The 18,843-nt window shown below is 40.6% G+C and overlaps 1 protein-coding gene across 9 annotated transcripts in view; it reads right to left on the bottom strand.

Annotated features, from left to right (window-relative positions):
- rnf41 (ring finger protein 41) overlaps nucleotides 1-18,843 on the bottom strand; it is a 39,208-nt gene continuing 20,365 nt past the window's right edge. For 3 of the 9 annotated variants that reach the window (XM_059643426.1, XM_048523407.2, XM_059643428.1), the window contains 5 exons: nucleotides 13,440-13,561; nucleotides 10,329-10,600; nucleotides 8,263-8,398; nucleotides 6,470-6,573; nucleotides 1-4,109 (listed from right to left, as the gene is read on the bottom strand). In XM_059643426.1, the coding sequence (XP_059499409.1) occupies nucleotides 3,755-4,109; nucleotides 6,470-6,573; nucleotides 8,263-8,398; nucleotides 10,329-10,600; nucleotides 13,440-13,529 (957 nt within the window). In that variant the 5' untranslated portion in view covers nucleotides 13,530-13,561 and the 3' untranslated portion in view covers nucleotides 1-3,754. Of the gene's footprint in view, nucleotides 4,110-6,469; nucleotides 6,574-8,262; nucleotides 8,399-10,328; nucleotides 10,601-11,451; nucleotides 11,924-12,108; nucleotides 12,175-13,439; nucleotides 13,562-14,007; nucleotides 14,418-18,843 lie in introns of those variants that run through there. The other 6 variants (XM_059643427.1, XM_059643424.1, XM_059643425.1 and 3 more) reach the window with 5 other exon arrangements.

Consider the following 18,843-nt stretch of genomic DNA (forward strand, 5'->3'; position numbering starts at 1 on the left):
TACATACTATGAGTTTTATTTCACAGATAATTTATGAAAAAAAAAGTGTTTTGTTCATCATTAATACCAAGTGCCACAGCTTTTCAAATACATCACAACTAATCAGCTACAGGAGTCAATTCTGGACTGCAAACATTCTCCAATCACAAAATAAACTTGTGTAGTGTAATCAGGTTCACTTTAAAAAGACACGCACAGTGAGACAATACACAGCTTTATAAAATTTAAAAAAAAAAGCACTGAATTGTTTTCTGGAGCAACATTTTAAAAAAACACTTCATATAAGTTTGCTTGTTTTACTGCAAGATAACAGTTTCTAAAATACTATTTGATTTTCTATGTATATTATCCAATAGATAATTATTCCAATTGGCTGCTGCAGGACAATAGTTCCGAGAGGATTAATGTAGTGACCAAATTCTGCTTTTCCATCTATCACATTGGAAGTTACTTTAAAAAGGTCCGAGAGGCTAGGTAGATGATTTCCATACCCCTCCTCCCCAATGTAACTAAGAAATTAAACTTCTGCTCTGAGCAGAGGTAGTCAGTCAATCTCAGACTGGACAGCAATTGAAGAGATTATAGTTGACCTCAGCATCCTCAGGTTATGGAGGGACAAAACACATTGGGGTACTACTGCTAACTGCTTTTAAAGCAATGACCATAACTGGAAAGTGTATCAAAAATCAAAAAGATCAAGCCTATCTGGAATGCCCTCAAAAGCCCCTCAATAAGATGTAGAATAGCAATTTGGGACCAGATGGCCACCAGCTCCTCCTTGACAGGGATATGCAGAGAGTGTGAGCAGGAGAGGAGGAAGGAGAGTAGAAAGGAGGGATAGAGTAGAAGAAAATTTCAAAACAAAAAGAGGGAGAAAGACATAGATTATCTCCCATGAGGATATTCTCAGGTAGCTTTGTTTAGTCCCAAAGACAAGGATGTAAAGCTGGAAATGGAAAGAGCTCCTTTATGATTAGGCAGATTACTTGGCACTCAAAATGAAAACAGACTTATTTGTAAGCTGTCATCACTACTATAGCTTTCGGCACATTACCAGGTGATTTAAAGACAAATCCTTTCTGACTGCATGAGGACAGATCTTAATCAAGGGCACACAATCATTTTTGTCACAGATCAATTTCAGGAAGGGAGGATGTACAGAAGATGTTTTTTAAAAAAAAAGCAGAACCAGACAATAATTCCAGAAACTATCTTTCTGCCCATGGCCACCCAGATGAGTACCTAGCCCAGCTGGAGGTTTCATTTTTGTAAGCAACATCAAGCCACGTTGAGATCCAAACTGAAACATCCAAAAAAAAAGGGGACTGTGTAACACATGTTGCAAACCAATTATTTTAAAAAAAACTTAAACTTGGAGAGGCAAGTCTTCAACACATTTTTGCAGTTAAATTACCAGTCGCTTGTAGAAAAATAACAGGTCATGAGGTCCCTCGATGTGCAGGGGGAATGTCACAGTCATGTCGTTTACTACAAACCTTGGTGCATAAATTTGTATTTTAAGCCCTGCAAGAGCATTTACGATGCAGGACATAATATCTGTACTGATTATTACCGGAAATCAGACGTAAAACTAGCTTTTAGCTTGCTGAATAACATTCAACACAGAATCCAGGTGGCACAAGGTTTAGACACTTCAGTGGATCCCATGGAGAGAGAGAGAAAAAAAAAGTGTGACACTTCCTTGGATGGACGTTATGACATTCCTGAGTCCAGCCCCAAATTGAATAGAAAGAGTATTCCTTCATGTTGTCTAAACACAAAGTCCTCTTTTAACCTCAAAAAACCCCAAAATAAATAATGTAATTATTAGCCTTCTGAAACAAACCTCAAGCAATATAATCCTAGATTTGTGCTCAAAAATGATATACATTCAAGAATATTGGACAAGCTTTCCCTACAGTTTGAAAGGCATAGGAACTGCACAAGGGACGATGATAAAGATTTGCTGGATCTGAACTCACCTTTTAAAAAAAAAAACAACTGCCCAGGACTGAATCAATCCCACAGACCCAGTTTCAAACCCTAACGAAAGGTTAAACCATGTTTCACACTTGCAAGGGTTTTTGTAAACTTCAAATTTTGAATACTGAGGGAGAGAATTTACCAATTTGTGGACAAAGCAAAAAAAATTCCCGAACAGCAAGATTTTAAATCGAAATATGTACAAACATAAACTCTAACTAGAATGTATAGATTAACAACATTCTCCCCCTTACCCCTCAAGTCAGGATTTGAAGCACCATATTCAAAACCTCTTGCCAGTGGCAATTGGTCTGATTATTCTTGGCTGCTTTGGGTCAAAGTATAATAATTTGCAGCTGGAGCAGGGACAGGAGGGAAGCATAGCTCCCATTTGAAGTCAGTTAAAATGTCCAGTATTAGGTAGTTACTAAAGTACTGATACCTACTTCAGTCAGTTCCACTGAAACAAAGCCAAGTGAATTACATTTCTTTTTAAAAACGTACACATTATACTTGGGCTTTCTACTATCCCTTTCATTTTTGTTTTTTTTTGCAATCCTGTACTAGCTCAGCCTTCATTGTAACTTTGTGGCCGGCAATCATGCATTCGATATCCATTGCGCGCGCGCGCGCGCACACACACACACACACACACACCTCTTCAGGTATTTGTAGAGGGTGTTTCAAAATCAAGATGGCATCCTGACTACATCACACAATAAAATACTTACAGGATTTTAAAAGCAGGATTAGTTACAGGATCATTTATTTTTAAAAAAGGCCAAATCTTTTTGTTGTTCCACCACTGGAGGCACATCACTCCAATTTTGGCCATTCTTGCACAAGACTCTGTTCAGAAGTCATTTGACATCAAGGTTAATAATTCAGTTCAAGGCAAATCCAAGAGAAGGTAGGATTTAGATTAAAAGGTGATTAATATTGGTATAGGGTCAAAGCAAATTAAAAAAAGTGAATGCAATTGCAATGCCCTGTAGCAGTTGCAAATTCAATTCATCTCACCCCCTGACTGGGCACTTAGTAAACCACACTTCAAGTGATTATTCACGTTCCACATATTACCCCACATCCCACTTGGGTCTTGCAAAAACCATTTTTAATCATGCCTGAACATTGACAGTTTTGTTTGCAGCAAATCAGAGTCATTTTGATTGCTTTAGTGGATGTTAAGCCGTATAGTACATACAGGACTAAAATCTGTTTTAAAGTTTGTCTGTGAGCTCTGCTCAAACAGAGCAACCTGAAAAGACTTTTCCTCCAAAACAATCACAGAAACACTTTTATATCCTACACTCGACCACAGTATAGCAGCAGCTTCTACAATAGAAATATTGTCCACTATTTTCTGTTTGCAACAAGGCAAAGAAACAAACAAACAAGTGAATCAGGTATCAGAGCATAACACAAACCACTACCAGTAAGGTGAAATAGTGCCACAAATGCTAGTTTTTTCATGTGGCAGCAGGAACTGGAATGGACATCAGAATTGTACTTCTTGCCTTTAGTCTTTTAATCTTGGAAGAATAAATTAAAAATGGTTGTGACAAGTGTTCTGTAAGCTGCAAGCTCTCATTCTTTAAGCCAGCTTTTGAGCTGCATAAAAGCCATTGGTCAAATAGTCCATAATGCAAATAGATGTGAAGACTCTGCAGAATACGTTTTCCACTGAAGATATTCTAGTTAGGGCAAGGCCAAGTCTTGCTTTCTTCTCATTATGAACTTCATTCAAACAAAAAGGAACACACTGTTTGTTCTAAAAGATTTCTTCCACACCATGAGCAAAGATCATCACCAGACCAGGTTCCATGATCATGTCCTCTCCCATGTGTTGGTTCTCACACGCCATCACCACCACTGCCTGCTTCCCTGGGATTCGTTTAGCTACATAGTTCTCGTAGTACCTGCGGTTCATTTGACGAGTCTCTAAAGTGGCCAGGCCCTGAGGCCAGTTCCTCTCGTGTGCGTTTTCGATGAGATCATTGACTATGGACATTGGGCACCCGCTGTCTATGAGAGACCGCTTAATGACTGCTTGCAGAACTGCATCAGGGGTGGAGATCATGCCACCCCAGCGGGTTACTCTAGCAGGTTGCAATGAATTGACCCACCTACAATACAGAAGATACCATTCAGGTAACGTGTGCATTTTATTGAATAAAATAAACAAAACTACTGTCAACTAAGTCCTACAAATTCAGATGAATAGAGCACACAGTTTCTTTCCTCCTTGCAACTTCACATCCTTATCCAGGCACAGGTGTTGCAATAACAGATTGCATATGACTGCTTCCTGACCCACCCAGGGGCACAACACAGGGCAGGGAGAGGGGAAGACAAGCACCCTGTCACAGCTGGGAAGTTGCATGGAGATCACATTCTATTTCAGCTCAAAGGGCTGCACGATAGGATGTTGCAGACACTACAAAAAATCTTTTTAAAAAATACTTGTTCCCTGCATGCAACTCAGTTCACTTTTAAATTTAGATTTTCCAGGTTTCTTTAAAAGATGGTGAGGGCTTGCAGCCAAATAGACAGGGAACATGAAAGAAGAGGGGGGGGGGGGGGGGAAGCTTTGCTTTCATACTGTGCTTTTCACAACCTCAGGAAATCCCCAAGTCCTCCAGTCAGTGAGGTACTTTTTTCTAAAAAGCTTAGGAGATATTGTAACATAGGAAATGCAGCAGCCAGTTTGCGCACAACAAGATCCCACAAAACAGCAATGCAATAATAACCAAATGCCCCATTTACCTTTAAATAAAAACAAAAAAAAAGGTGATGTCAGGGTAAATATTGGTTAGGACAGCAGGAAACTGTCCCACTCCTCAAAATTGTATCAGTGGGACCAGTTACAGACTCTCAAAAAAAAAGCTGTAGACGGGTCCTCAGTTTAACTGTTAAATATCTCATCCAAACAGTAGTATCTTTGACACATACACTTAATATTCTGGACTATAGGGTGGTAGAACACTGCAAAAAACAAAAAACGCACAAATGCCGTGCTGACCCCACACCTTTCCTTTGTGGCCCCCTCTGCAACCTATAACAGCAGCATGCATTATACATAAGAAACTCTAGAACACATGCATAATTTTAATATTTTTAAACTTCATCTTCTTGGTTCCTCTTTATTGCTCTTTAGACAAGTTCCCGCGATAAGTCATTTCAGTGCCCCCACCACCAACCATCCCCTCAGCCCTCCAAATGATTGAACAAAAAAGTGTTTACCTTTAAAGCACCCAAATCATTGATACAACTATTGCAGTTAGCTCATGGACACAAGCATTGTGAAATGATTGGGAAAGAAGTTTCCAAAGTGATCAACTGCTCAACATTATAAAGACAGTTGCTAAATTAAGACAATAACAGATTTTAAAGACTTCAGGACTTCCTAAAGTGCTTTACAGCCAATGTTTTTTTTTGAAGTCTAGTCACTGGTGCAATGTTGAAAACAATGCAATCTTTGTGGTTTTTGCGCACAGCAAGCTCCTGCGAACAGCACTTAGATAATGCCCAGTTAGTTTGTTTGTAAGCAATGCTGGTTGAAGGGATAAACATTGATGCCAGAATACTAGGGAGAACACCTCGCCTCAAATACTGCTCTGGAATCTTTTATACCCACCCAAGAGGGCCTTGACTTAATATTTCATTCAAAAGATGGCACCTCCAAAAGTGCCACACTCTCTCAGTGCTGCACTGGGAGTGCTGACCTAGATTTTATGCTACAGTTTCTGCATATAGAAAAAAAATGCATTTATATAGCGCATTGTGACACATCAGGGCATCCCAAAGCACTTTACAGCCAATGAAGTATTTTGATGCACGATCACTGGTGTAATATGGGAATGCAGCTGCCAATTTGCGCACGAACAGAAACATGATAATGATCAGATAACCCCTTTTACTGATGTTGATTAAGAGATAAATACTGGCCAGGGCACTGGTGCAAACTCCCCTCTCTTCTTCAAAACTGTACCTTGGGATCTTGTGTGTCCGCTTGAGAGGATGGATGGGGTCTCAGTACTACACTAGAGAGAGTGTCATCTTCAATCATATGCTACTGAGCCACAGCCAACATCCAAGATGTTACCGGGAGATTTAGCGATTGCTTTATATAGGATCATAATTATGCAACGACAGACTGTTAAAATTGGGTTTAAAGAATGGATACAAGTCTAAATAGATCCTACTTCAGTATCTTAATTTAGCTTAAAAACCTCTGTTTAAATGCTCTACATTCTAAACTTCTGCAGAAATATAGGTCACAGATACAGAACAAGTATATTTAGGAAATTAACTGGAAGACTGCGAGCAGCTTACAAAGCACGGACTGCCCATAACTCCTGAATATCTTACAGTGGCTGGCTACAAAGCAGCCAAGATCTGGAAAGAAGTCAACAGTTTCCCTACTTAGTCACAGAAAGGTGTAAGGCACAAGGAAAAAAGGACAAGAAACTGAACAGAAACGTACTCTAGGATCTCATTGTACTCAATGGTTTCCTCCAAGTTCTGTAGATTTGGGTTTGCACTGCGGATAGCCCTCATGTACGCTTTCAAAAGTTGAATGTCTCGTTTCTGCAAAGTAAGGAAAACACACACACACAGAGTTCATCAATGATCGTCAATAATCTGCCTTTAATCAGATGCTGACGGAGCTGCTGAGTATTACCAGCTTATTTTAAAATTTTCTTTTGCGGGGGGAGACATATTTTCACCAAGGAAAATGCCCAAAAACATCATGGTCAGAAGCAAGTACACAAAATAGGCCAAACATGCCTTTGTCAATGCTTTGGAGACACCTCCCATTTACTTCATCCAACCCCCAAATTTCTCTCCACTACCGTCTCCCTTTTTTGTGGTTGCAAATGTCAGCAGACCTCGAGCATTTTGTCACAAGGACTTTATTTATCTTCAAGAGAAAAAAAGTGACTTCCTGTCAAGTCACTGCCCATGAGCTTGTTTTGTCAATCACCAGTCAGTGATAACAATCAGGAGTTGGTACCCATGACTCATCTCAGTGTCAAGGCAAACTATTAAAAACTATTGAGCCAAACCTTCCAAGCCTTGATAACTCAGTATTACACAAGGCAATGCAGTCCTACCCTTCAGAGACACAATCATCTTCTCCTGTTTAACAAAGCAGCAGCCCCCAAAGTCTTCAAGATCTCAGGCAGTTTACTACATATGGTGCCCACATTATAAAGAGAGCAAATGTGCAAATGAGGTAGCCAGCATAGCAAGACAGCACAATAAGAATGTTGGTTTCAATAAGAGCTGTTTATTAGAAAAGTGAAAACATTTCATTTATCCATTTTTCTCATGGATATGCAAACAGATTGCAAGAGCTTTTTCATTTGGAGGCGAGTTATTGAAATTTAACTTGTAATAGTGAGATTTAGTTTGTGCGCATGGTTAATGGTTCCATCATGAACAAGGCACTGCACAGAAGACTCACAGTGCCACTTGCTGCAAAGCACATGTTGCTTTCGATGCTCCACTTTGCAAACTTTACAACTCCCTTTATCAGGAAGATACCACATAAAAATCAAACTAGCTGTAAACACATTTGAGCAGGTTTCTTATATAATTCCCAATGATCCCTCCTTCGAGGAAGCTTGCTCTGATTTGCTCAAAGAGTCAGATCGCACCCAGAGTGGATTTTGCTCCACAGCTTTAACATTGACATGAGGTGCAATTGCCTTGGTTGCAGCATAAATACAACTAGGCTCCTCAAAGCCAGAACTCATCTGTGTGGTTAAATGCAGGAAGGACTTAGGAGTCCTATTGAGCTAAACGTCAACAGTTGACAATTTTTACTCCGACATACCCAAGGAGAGGTCCTTCACCAAACAACCCAAATACCTCACCGCACATTTTGGAACGGTTATGTTTAACTAAACATATTTTCCAAAGAAAAAATACTTCATTCATACAATATCATAAGTACAGCTATTTCTGCTAAAAATAAAAGGAACATTTACCACCCCAATCACTACCAACTCTGAAACAGACCTTAACCATTTTTGAGACATTTGGTGAGTTTTGGCCAATACAAACAATGCCCATTTTACAGGCCAACCTTTTAAGTAGTGAGGTCTAAGCTTAAAAAAAATTTATTGGCGCTTCTCTAGGGTCAAAGCAGAAGGGCATTTACATGATCAATGATAATGATATTAGATAGTCAATATGGAAAGTCAAATCCTTTACAGCACCCAGGTTAACATTTTGCTAGTATTGCTGGGCCAGGTGCCAGCAAGCACCCACCTGCTCTGCCAACTGATGTTTATGCTCTGCTGAAGCCTTCTCCAGTTCTGCGATTTTCCCCTGTTGTTGAAGTACCACTGTGCGAAGGTGTTTGGTACAGTTGTGGTTTGGTAGTTCATCTTTAGGCATTTCTAATCTGAAAAAAACAAAAAGGGAAGATGATCAAGGTCAAATAGCAGAACAGTAGAAACACCCTGAGCAATACTAAAAAGATATATTCTCCAATTGGTGTCTTTTGTCATTTTAAAATTAGCCCAAGAATGAAAGAACTTAAATTTTGTAGTGTGCGTACCCTTAAGATTGACAAATTTTTTGAACGCCGGAGGGAGTTGGGAGAGAAATTGAGAACATTTTCCTCATTATTGGCTCTGGGTTTCTTCAGAATTTTGTGTCTCTCCTGGGAGATTGTGTGTTCTCTCTTTTTTGGGAGGAGAAGAGAGCATCAAGAGAAGGAAAGATGTCTTTAATTATTGTGTTCTCTGGTGCAACTGATAGACCTGCTGGCCTTTTCTTATATCTGTGTTTGTACACTTTGCATTATGCAGCTAACCTCCACTCACTGCACTTTACTGGAGAAACTGGAGAATCCTGCTTTAAAACATTAGTAGTGCTGGTCACAAGTTGTTTAATATGCGCAGGCTTAGTTGGTTTCATGCATAAATAGACTATTATCTTCTCTTCAGCTCAGTAGCTGAATATGCGCCACATAAACTAAGTCTTCAAAGGAGGTTTTTTAAATGTCAAGTTAGGTTAAATCACTATAATCGTGTTATCATTTTCTACCAGTTATACCATACATAGTGAATGTTGACAGGAGCAAACAATCATGTATTCATTCGAAACAGTAATTTACACAAGACAAGCAAACCCTGGTTTACTAATGAGGCCAAACTGATCAAATAATTTATTTATTTTAATAAAACAATTTCTTAGTGAATGTTAAGAAAAAACATTTAGATAATATTTATTTATAATCACAATCCAATATTTTCCCCAAGAACAAATCTTGTTAAATATTAACTCAACTATGCAGAAGTAAATACTATGAGAGTTGAAACATCTCAATTATCAAAATGGAAGCATCTTCAAAAAGATTGAAGTTTTCACTTGCTAAATGACTAGGCACCACCCTTCTACTGAATGAAGGGTGCATGAGAACATCACAAGTTCACTCAAGTCACAGATTCTCATCTCCTTGAATGGCCAGCTTGTTACTGATAGACACTTTCACTGGCCAGCATGACCATGATCAGCACTTCACTTATGGAGAATGGCAAATAAAAAGGAGGGAAATAAATGGGTAAATCTTCCATGACAATGGAGTCTGTAAATGGATTACAATGCTAAGGAAACATCCAGAAATCAGTTTATAGTCATCATATCCCTGAGTTTTTTTTAAAAAAAACTCTCTTCATCTAAATTGTTCATCCTGTATCATGAATCATGCTGAAGCCAAGACAGCCAAATGAGGGCAGAGAGATTGATCTGTCATGGCTGGATGGGTTGTGATTGGGAGAAGAGGCCAGCATTCCTGTTTCTAACTGCAACAAAACGATCCTTGGAGGAAAGAGCAAGCAAAGCCAGACGTCAGACAGCTTCAGGATAGGAGATGGCTATGATGTTAGTTGATTATCATTGTCTTCTGGGGTCAATGAAGCACGACAATTTAAGAACAGTATCAGACGTTCTACAGCCACCCAAAGACTCTAGAAGACTACAGAAAGCAAAGTCAAATCATGAGACAAAGAAAAAAGGTAAATAACAGACGACATTTCTTCTCAACTCCCTGACGACTGGGTTATCAGTACGTTACCCAGGTGACCATTCATCGTGCATGAGCCAGATTATTCCAGTCTCTAACCCCTCCCTTAGACAGCCCTTTGCCAAGACAACTGGTAGCACGTCCCAACGGGTTTGGGGAAAGATGGATAAACTCAACACAAACCTGGGCCTTTTCTGAGGTATGTGGCTCAGTAACAACCATGTCTTACATTTATTTACCTAAATTATTTAAAAAGGGTACACAGTTTTGAAAGCTCAACTATATTTCATTGTAGGAAACTCACCCACATCCCTGCTCACAGGTCACAGGTCGCTTCGGATTGTGCTCGCAATCGTTGAGGTGAGAGGTCAACTGGTCGAGCCGCACCACAGCCGTACAGCCGTAGCTGGCGTTGTCGCAGGTGATCTGAAGTTTGGACAGCATGTTCCGCATGATGCGGGGAACAGGTCGAAGGTGGGCTAGAGTAACAACACTGCGATCCACTGGGCAGGTCTGCTGCTGGGAGAACCACTGGGTGATGCAGGCATTACAGAAAGCATGCTCACAGTGTGGTGCCTAAGAGAGAGCAGAGGAGACAGCAAATTAAATTAACCGAGAGCGAGAGAGAAAATAAACAAACAAAACAGCACAAGTCATCTGGGAATCCAATTTGTGGTGACCCAATTTAAGCACACTCAGGCTCTATTCAATAATATCAGATCTGCTTCCATAGCATGCACGGCTGTAAATCGACACGACATGATCAAGAAATGCATAGATCACCAAGAATAGATTGTGCGGAACAAGCTTGATACACTGCCCCTACACAATTTTCCCAAGTATGGAAATGAACACTGGCCAGTGGTGAAGTTCTTTTAATCAAATTCAAGGTTAAAAAAATTCTGCGGCATTGTCAAGGAGCCAATTTTTAACGATGCAGTCAGTATCAAAGTACCATTTTGAGCTTGTCAGTTGCTCCCGTAATCTTTTTAAAAGGTGCCCCATCAAATCTATGACGCATTGTTTCATTGGGATTAAGTAAATAAACTAGTGGAAAATCAATAATACACTAATTGAAAATTATATTTTACAGAACTATATAGTGAGGTGGGGGGGGGGGGTGCGGTAAAAGAAGGGGGAACCGCAAGAGATGACTGAAGAACTTCAGAGAGAGGAGGAGGTCCGTCGATCTCATCTTCAAGCTGTTTTCAGACCAGCATTTATCCAGTTGAAATAGGGTTAACCCTCTCAACCAGGTTAAAAATATACAGCAGCAGTTAGCAAACTAGGACAGATATCAAATTCAAGGAGCTAATTAAAAATCCTACTGCCTCTTAAAACACATCAACTCTTTGCCTTCCCTTCTCGGTTCAAATCTGTATCCCAAGACAAGAGATACAAACCTCAAAACATGAAAATATTCTCACCTGGGAATACCATAAAACTTCCTCATTGCAAACAAAGGCTTGTTTTCCACATTTCCCCTTCACTCAGTATGTCACACAGCAAGTCTAATACATTTACATGAATATTGTGCTCTCATGACTGCACTTGTAACTAGAGTTCTTTTCAGAGAAGCTGGTTGTAGCAATTTGGCATTTTAAGTTCTTTATTCCTATTTGGCTGCTATTCTTGGAATCCAAATAACGTGGTTACTAGCTTGTCACCGCACTATGAATTCCTGCCGCTATTTCTTCTCTCTCAAGTCTTTACATGCCATTCATGGAGTTCCACATATCTTCAAACCATTACAAATTGCCAAAGATCCAGAGAGCTTGCTGCACGCAACAAAAACAAATCAATTGAACAGCAGTGCAATCCACAGCACTGCAGTACCAATTCATACAGTGGGACAAGGCTCAGGGGCTTCTTCTGAAACACTGCCTTCAGTCAAGTCCATTATGTTGCTCCCCTCTGCTGATGCAATACTAGCTCCCTCCCCCAACTAAATTATTAATAAAAAGTATATGAATCGTCCAACTAGCCAATAGGAGATGCACACTTACACACTCCCCTAAAATCACTGAAAATCAGAGCAGAAAATAAGCAGACGAGAGAGACTGCATTCTTACAAACAAACATACCGTAACGTCAGATTGAAATCATACAGTTCGTAACACAAGCAATAGGAGGGAGGAGTAGGCAGCGAGGTTCGCAAGGGAGTATCAGCAAACAATTTGACAGCCCAGCTGATCCCAGCTTTAGTCTCATGTAACAAATAAGCACTTCCACCAGAGGTTTGGGAGGTGGGGGGGGGGGGGGGGGGGGGGGGGGGGGGGGGAGAGAACAACAGGAACTCCAATCTATTTCCCCCTTCCTAACTAAGGGGCACACAGAGACAAAATGGAGTATCTCTGCTATTGCCCAAGACCAGAAAGGTTGTTTGAGCCATATGACTTATTCACCCACTAAATAAAGCAACTCAGTAAGTCTTATAAATCCTGCCTGGAAGGCACCGTGGCTGTCACTGTATTGACTAAGCATTTATACGTACATTGTCACCCGGAACTGCTTTTGGTACCAGGGAAAAGCTGTCCTATCTATAGTTCAGATCTGTCAGTGTGTTTGCGCTTAAAAAGTTAAACTCTCTTTTCTCTCCTCAGATGCTGACAAAACTAATGCACATCTTAAGCAACAGCAATTTCTCCCTTTCTGTCATGTTTTTGTGCCTGTTCAAGTCTTGGAACTTGACAGCCACTCAATTCACAGAATCACAATTTGCTATTTAAAACTCGAAAAGATTTTATCTGGCTGTGCAATGTATGAAGCATTCTGTTAATCTCTTGACCCTGCAGCATTCTGATGCAGTACAGCTGCAGTCATTCCAACCCCGCATCAATAGATCACACTCATGCAAGGAGATCTGATGGCATCATTTCCTGATTCTCAGTCAAAATTCCCATTGACACCTTTTGCTCTGAACCAACATCAAAAATCACAAAAGAAATACAAGGCGCATTCAGATAAAATGATGAGGTGTGCCAGCATGTTCCAATCATCTTGATGCGGACAGTGCTCCTCTGAAAACCTTGTGTTAATTTCTCCCTTTGAAACAAAGGCACTTGCACAACGAGGCACAGTTGTGAGCACCCACCCCCCATCCTGAGTTGAATAAGTTGCAAATTAAGAAACTTTGGACACCAAGACCATCTGGGATCCCTCTGCACAACCAACCCCACCTGAATTAAGAACAAAAACAAAAGTTTTGGGTCCGGTGACCCTTCCTCAGAACTGATAGTGGCTGGGAAAACGTCAATTTATATGCAGAAATTAGGGAGGTGGGTGAGGTAGGGAGTAAACAATAGGATAGAGCCCAAAGAGAGAGACACAGACAGTTGGACAGACAAAAGGAGTTGCTAACAATATTAGTTACCTAAATTAATTACCCACCTAAATTTACTATTAGTTTACTCACTTGTACAGGTTCTTCCAAAACCCAACTACAAATTGGGCAAATCAAATCTTCATCCACCTCGCCCTGAAACCGATTGACGTCATACCCCATGGTTCATACTGCAACAGCCTCAGGAGTTTCTGCTAAAAAGAAAAGTGGTGGCATTACTTGCAATAAAATCCATTGCCTGGGATAAAGAAGTCCATCAGTAAAGGCAGTATAAAATGCATTAAAAATACAAGAAGCTGAACAGTAAACATACAAAACAGCACATCAAAAGCTTTACATTTGATGTTTGTTTCCCACCTAGGTAGCTGAAACCCTTTCAAAAAAAAAGAACCTGAAGGAAGAAGTGATTCTAACTGGACTGGGTATCGTAACTTCAAACAGACCTGCCACAGTGCATCCATCTTAAGTCGAGTGCAACACACGAACTCCACTCATTCCACTACTATTACTCCTTTCAACCCCCACCAAAAGTCTCCCCGATTTCCCTCGCCACATCTCCCCCCTCCCAAATCTACAGAAGCCCAATTATCGTTTCGAAGACTCCATTGCATAGATTAAAGCTACATTAGGAATTTCTTACCATTTCAGACAACTTTTCTGGAAAACACAATGTTTGTGTACGAAGTTCTTTTCGAAAGACTAATTTGCAGTCCTGTAAAAAAAACTCCTGATCTTAACACTAATCTCTCCAGTCAAACAGAGGACTCAGGGTAAATGGGAGCAGAATGCAGCTTTAATGTAGTACAGCAGCAAGCCGCACAACGGTGCACATCCGTTATTTTAATGGCATCAGATATCCTGGGTTGGAAGTAAGCCAACATGTAGAGATGAATTTGGGCAAAGTAAACATTTTCCCCAATTCTTCCCGGCTATGCCGCAGTAACACAAAGCCTCGCTTCTCCGATTGCCTTCTACAATGAAAAGTTTCACTCTGTTTTGAGTGAAACAATGGGAGAGGCTAGCAACAACTGCAGAATAAAAATAATACCATCATGTTCCCTTGGGTTATAAAAGGAAAAATGTGATGAAAAACATTCAACATGCGTCATCAGCTCAAGCTGTACTTGGAAACCCTATTAGAAGCGCATTAACAGATTATGCCAGACCACGTTCAGTGTGAACAGCTTCTACATCTTGTTAGCTTGTGTATAGTTCTTATTTTTTTTCCTTTCTTTACAGGGTATACACAGGGAAAAGAGAGCAGATATTATTACCAGTTACTTGATTATGGTAGTAAGTCTTCGCCAATGTCAAAAGGTAACACCTAGTCAGAGTCATTCAGTCCATTAAATCCATGCTAGCTCTCTACAGAGCTGTCCAGTCAGCCCCACTCCCTTACTCTAGCCCTGTGGTGAAGTTTACTTCCCGCAAGTACTTATCTGTTCACTTCTCCATACCCGTCGTAATCTTCAACACTCCTATCAGGACTCCATTCAAAACAACACCAGATTCTCCGACCTAACCTGGTTCCTAAAGTCCCTCATCACTGGAACTGTTCTGGTAAGTCTCCAGTGTACCGTCACAAGGGCTTTCACATCTGAGCGACAGCAAGAGAGAAGCTATTGCCAGCAGGAACCTTGCTTCATGGGGATTTAGTAAGTTAGAGGTTACTTCAACAAAAAAAAACAAAAAGAGAGAACTGCTATCTTTCAACTTCAGCTTTTCTGACAGCACCTTCCAAACCCAGTACCTCTACCATCTAGAGGGACAAAGGCAGTCACATGACAGCAGCGCCACTCATTAGGTTCCCCTCTAAGCCCTATACAACACCCTGACTGGGAACTCTAAAATCGCCCCTTCCTTAACTGTTGCCGAGTCAAAATGCTGGAACTCTTCCTGCTAACAGCACTGTCGGTCAACCTACACCATATGGACTGCAGCAGCTCAAGGCAGCAGTTCACCACCATCTTCTCAAGGGCAATTAGGGATGGGCAATAAAAGCTTGCCTAGCCCGTGACAGTGACATCCTTGTGGAGAAAGTAGATTTTTATAAGTATTATTATGATTGGCTCAGGAAGGCATCTAATCTTGGGTGAGAACATAGCTAAGCTCAACTATGCTGTATCTCCTTACCAAAGGTTTTGTCACTGCTCATGTTTTTAAATAAAAGATACTTAGGGAAATTCAAAGCGAAGGAGGAGGAGAAAAGAGGACATCATCGTTCAAAATACACCACAGCAAGGAGCCAGCGACTTCTGGAGTTGGACAAAAGGGAGGAAAAAAAAAGAGAACAGAGACTGTTTTATTGAGAAGAAAAGGAACAACAGTGATAGTGTCTTACAAGAGATGGTGCAAAGTTTGGATATTTATCTTGATCAGGATTAAAAGGCCCCAGTCACCAGCCAAATTGAAGGAACTCATTAGGTGCAAGAAATATGCTTCATGCCCTATTAATCATTTTCTTCTAGCTGCAGTAGATCTTGGTTTTTTTTTTGGCTGGGGGGGTGGGGAGCAGCATGGGAGTTCACTGCACTTTGACTACTCACACTGATCAGCTCAGATTTGCAAAGAAGCCAATGTATGTGCAGTCAGGTAGACCAAAGCCGCCATAGACCAGTAAAGCCTGGGCTGATGGTTGAATGAGTGCAAAAACAGGCAGTAGTGTTTCGAATGATCTCAGGTTTATTGAAGAGTAGGGGAGTGTGCTGGAACAGTGGAGACTTGCCTCACAAACTGGATGCTCTTTGGGCAATTGGCAGACAGATGCCAACAACAAATAGCAGCTCTCAACTTTATTCACTGGGGAGAGGTGATTGAGCAAGCTGCCTTCCATAACATAAAATGACCTCCAGGAACTGAACAACCCCTTATTCATTCCTGTTCTGATGTATACATGACTCCAGCTTCTCTCAATATGATGCTCGAGGTCTTCCCATAGTGGCCTAGCAAGCAGCTCAGTTGTATAAGCAACGAAGCAAGAAAAATTAAACACACGAGATGTGCAATGAATGCAGCTTGGTGAATGGCACCCAATTCAGATACACTGTTAATGTATTTGGCCTCAAATTCTCCATATCCTGAACCAGACCAGGTCTCAATTTAACATTTCATCTGAAGGTCATTACCTTCAAAAATGCAATAGCAAGGCTGGAATATTCCACGTTTAAAATCAATACATTGCTTGCAGACTCCTCACAATGCTAGCCAGCAAGTGCAAAAAGACCAGTCCAGACCATTCAAAACACCAGTGTACTCTGGTACATTAGACATCAGCATCTTAAAAATCAGGAAGACATTGAACATCACATATTCATCAGAAGCACTATTTACTTTGACACCATGAATGAATAAAACAGTAAAATGAACATTCCTGCATCCACTCATCCTGCAATTCACCAACACTGGTCCACATGAGGAGGTACCAATCAAGGTCAGAGAAAAAGATCAGTTCAGCAAAATAGGTATATTGAATCACCTTAAAAAGGATGGTGTCGGGGGAAGGACAGGAGTGTGGAGGGGGTAAAACTTCAAAACTAGCAGCGCAGCTTGCCATTCATCCCACCATAGTATCAGTTTTCTGACACAGCTATCCAGTTCCACCACCCCAACCCCCCATCCTCTTCTCTCCTCCACCTCATCACATCTCAGTTGTCGGATTACTGACTCTGCTACCGCGAGAAACATGGTTTCCCTCCCTCCGCTCTCTTCCCCCACCACCCTCTCCACCTCTATTGAAATCTTGCATAAATTTTGTACACCTCTATTTAACGTTTCCCCACCCAAAGGAAAACAAACGCAGTTTCCCCAGACTTACCATTTCCCTCCCTGCCTATCCCATCCAACCCAGACTAAGTGCTAACTGGAACAGGGAGAAAAGACACAAGTGGCAGCCTCAAAGCATTAGACCACACACCAATATTTAGCATTAATAGAACTAACAAAATACAGCTTAGCAACTAGTATAAAACTAAACGGCTTTCTGAGGGCCTTGGTGACACAGCAAAAGGCACTTTATGTCCATTCCACAAAACAAAAACCAAAGAACATTTCAGACTAAAAGATACAAATAGCTTACGTGATTCACACAAGTGGAAAATAAGAGACTGAATAAGCTCCAGCCAGCACAAAGCATCCTCAAGAGACTGTCCACTCCCATACAATTACAGATTCGTTATCCTCAGTCCAAAGCATTCTATCCTCATTCCACAAGTTAAAAAGGAACCTAATGCCACATGCTACAATTAAGAGATGTAAATTTTGAAAATGTTGAGAGGGAAAAATCATAAAAGGGTCGGAGACATCCAGTTATTCTTTGGAATCCGTCCAAGTTCATATTACTTTTCAATTGCATACAATACAGCACTTTAGGCAAAGATATTGTGCAATGCTTCCAGAACCATCTCAGCTGCATCGTTGCCAAAATTACCAACATTCTTCAGAAAGTGTAGCTTCTATTTTTATAAGTTTACAACATTAATTTCCCTCTTTTAACTGGCTCCTACACAAGGGTACCACTTTTGTTCTTACAGCATTTGCTTCCTCCTGGATTCAAAGTCAAGGCCTTCATCCTCCTGAAAATCATCTTGATCAAGCAAGTTAATAATATGTGAGGCCGGATGAACACAGCAGGCTCAGCAGCATCTCAGGAGCACAAAAGCTTTTGTGCTCCTGAGATGCTGCTGGGCCTGCTGTGTTCATCCAGCCTCACATATTATTAACTTGGATTCTCCAGCATCTGCAGTTCCCATTATCACTTGATCAAGCAAGGCTTGCTTGTTGGACTTCTTACATTCTTAAGACTTCTATCTTTGTTCGTTCATAAATCAAGATTTTTTTTGTTAAAACTGTTTGTCACTTTTTTTTATACAATGTCAAGTGAATCTGCATCGCATCCTCACTGAAGCTTCAACATCTTCTCTACAGAGGCCAATACTGTAGTGCAAGATCCAAATAAGTTCATGCTGATATCTTATTTTTCCTACATTCTATTTCCCATGGTAAAAACTTAAAAATTCCAACATCAGTGATCCAATTCATTTCCAAAGGAAAATTACTGATATTTCTTCAGCTAAATAGAATTACTTACACTGAATTCCAAAGGGCACCTTCCAACCCAGCCCTCCACTTATAAATTTTCTTCAAGTTCACGTGAATAGTATGCCTCCTTATTTGGGCATGATCTGTAAATTCTGACACCACTCTAACAAGATTTGGACACAAGTCTTGAGGGACAGCGAACAACAAAAAAAGAAGTGTTTAAGAATTGAAAACCAAGGGACAACACCACCTACTTTTGACCACACTGAAGAATTCCTGCTCTCTTTTCTCCTGTGGGGAAAAAAAAACAAAAATCCAAATTTGCTATTCTGAGAATTCCATGTACCTTAAGCTTCTTTAGCAATTGTAGATGTTGCATCCTGCTAAAAGGCTTTCCACAAAGGGCCCACATCCCATTGCACCTATCCAACTCACTTCA

Source organism: Stegostoma tigrinum, chromosome X, assembly GCF_030684315.1.
Source record: "Stegostoma tigrinum isolate sSteTig4 chromosome X, sSteTig4.hap1, whole genome shotgun sequence".
Taxonomy (NCBI): Eukaryota; Metazoa; Chordata; class Chondrichthyes; order Orectolobiformes; family Stegostomatidae; genus Stegostoma; species Stegostoma tigrinum.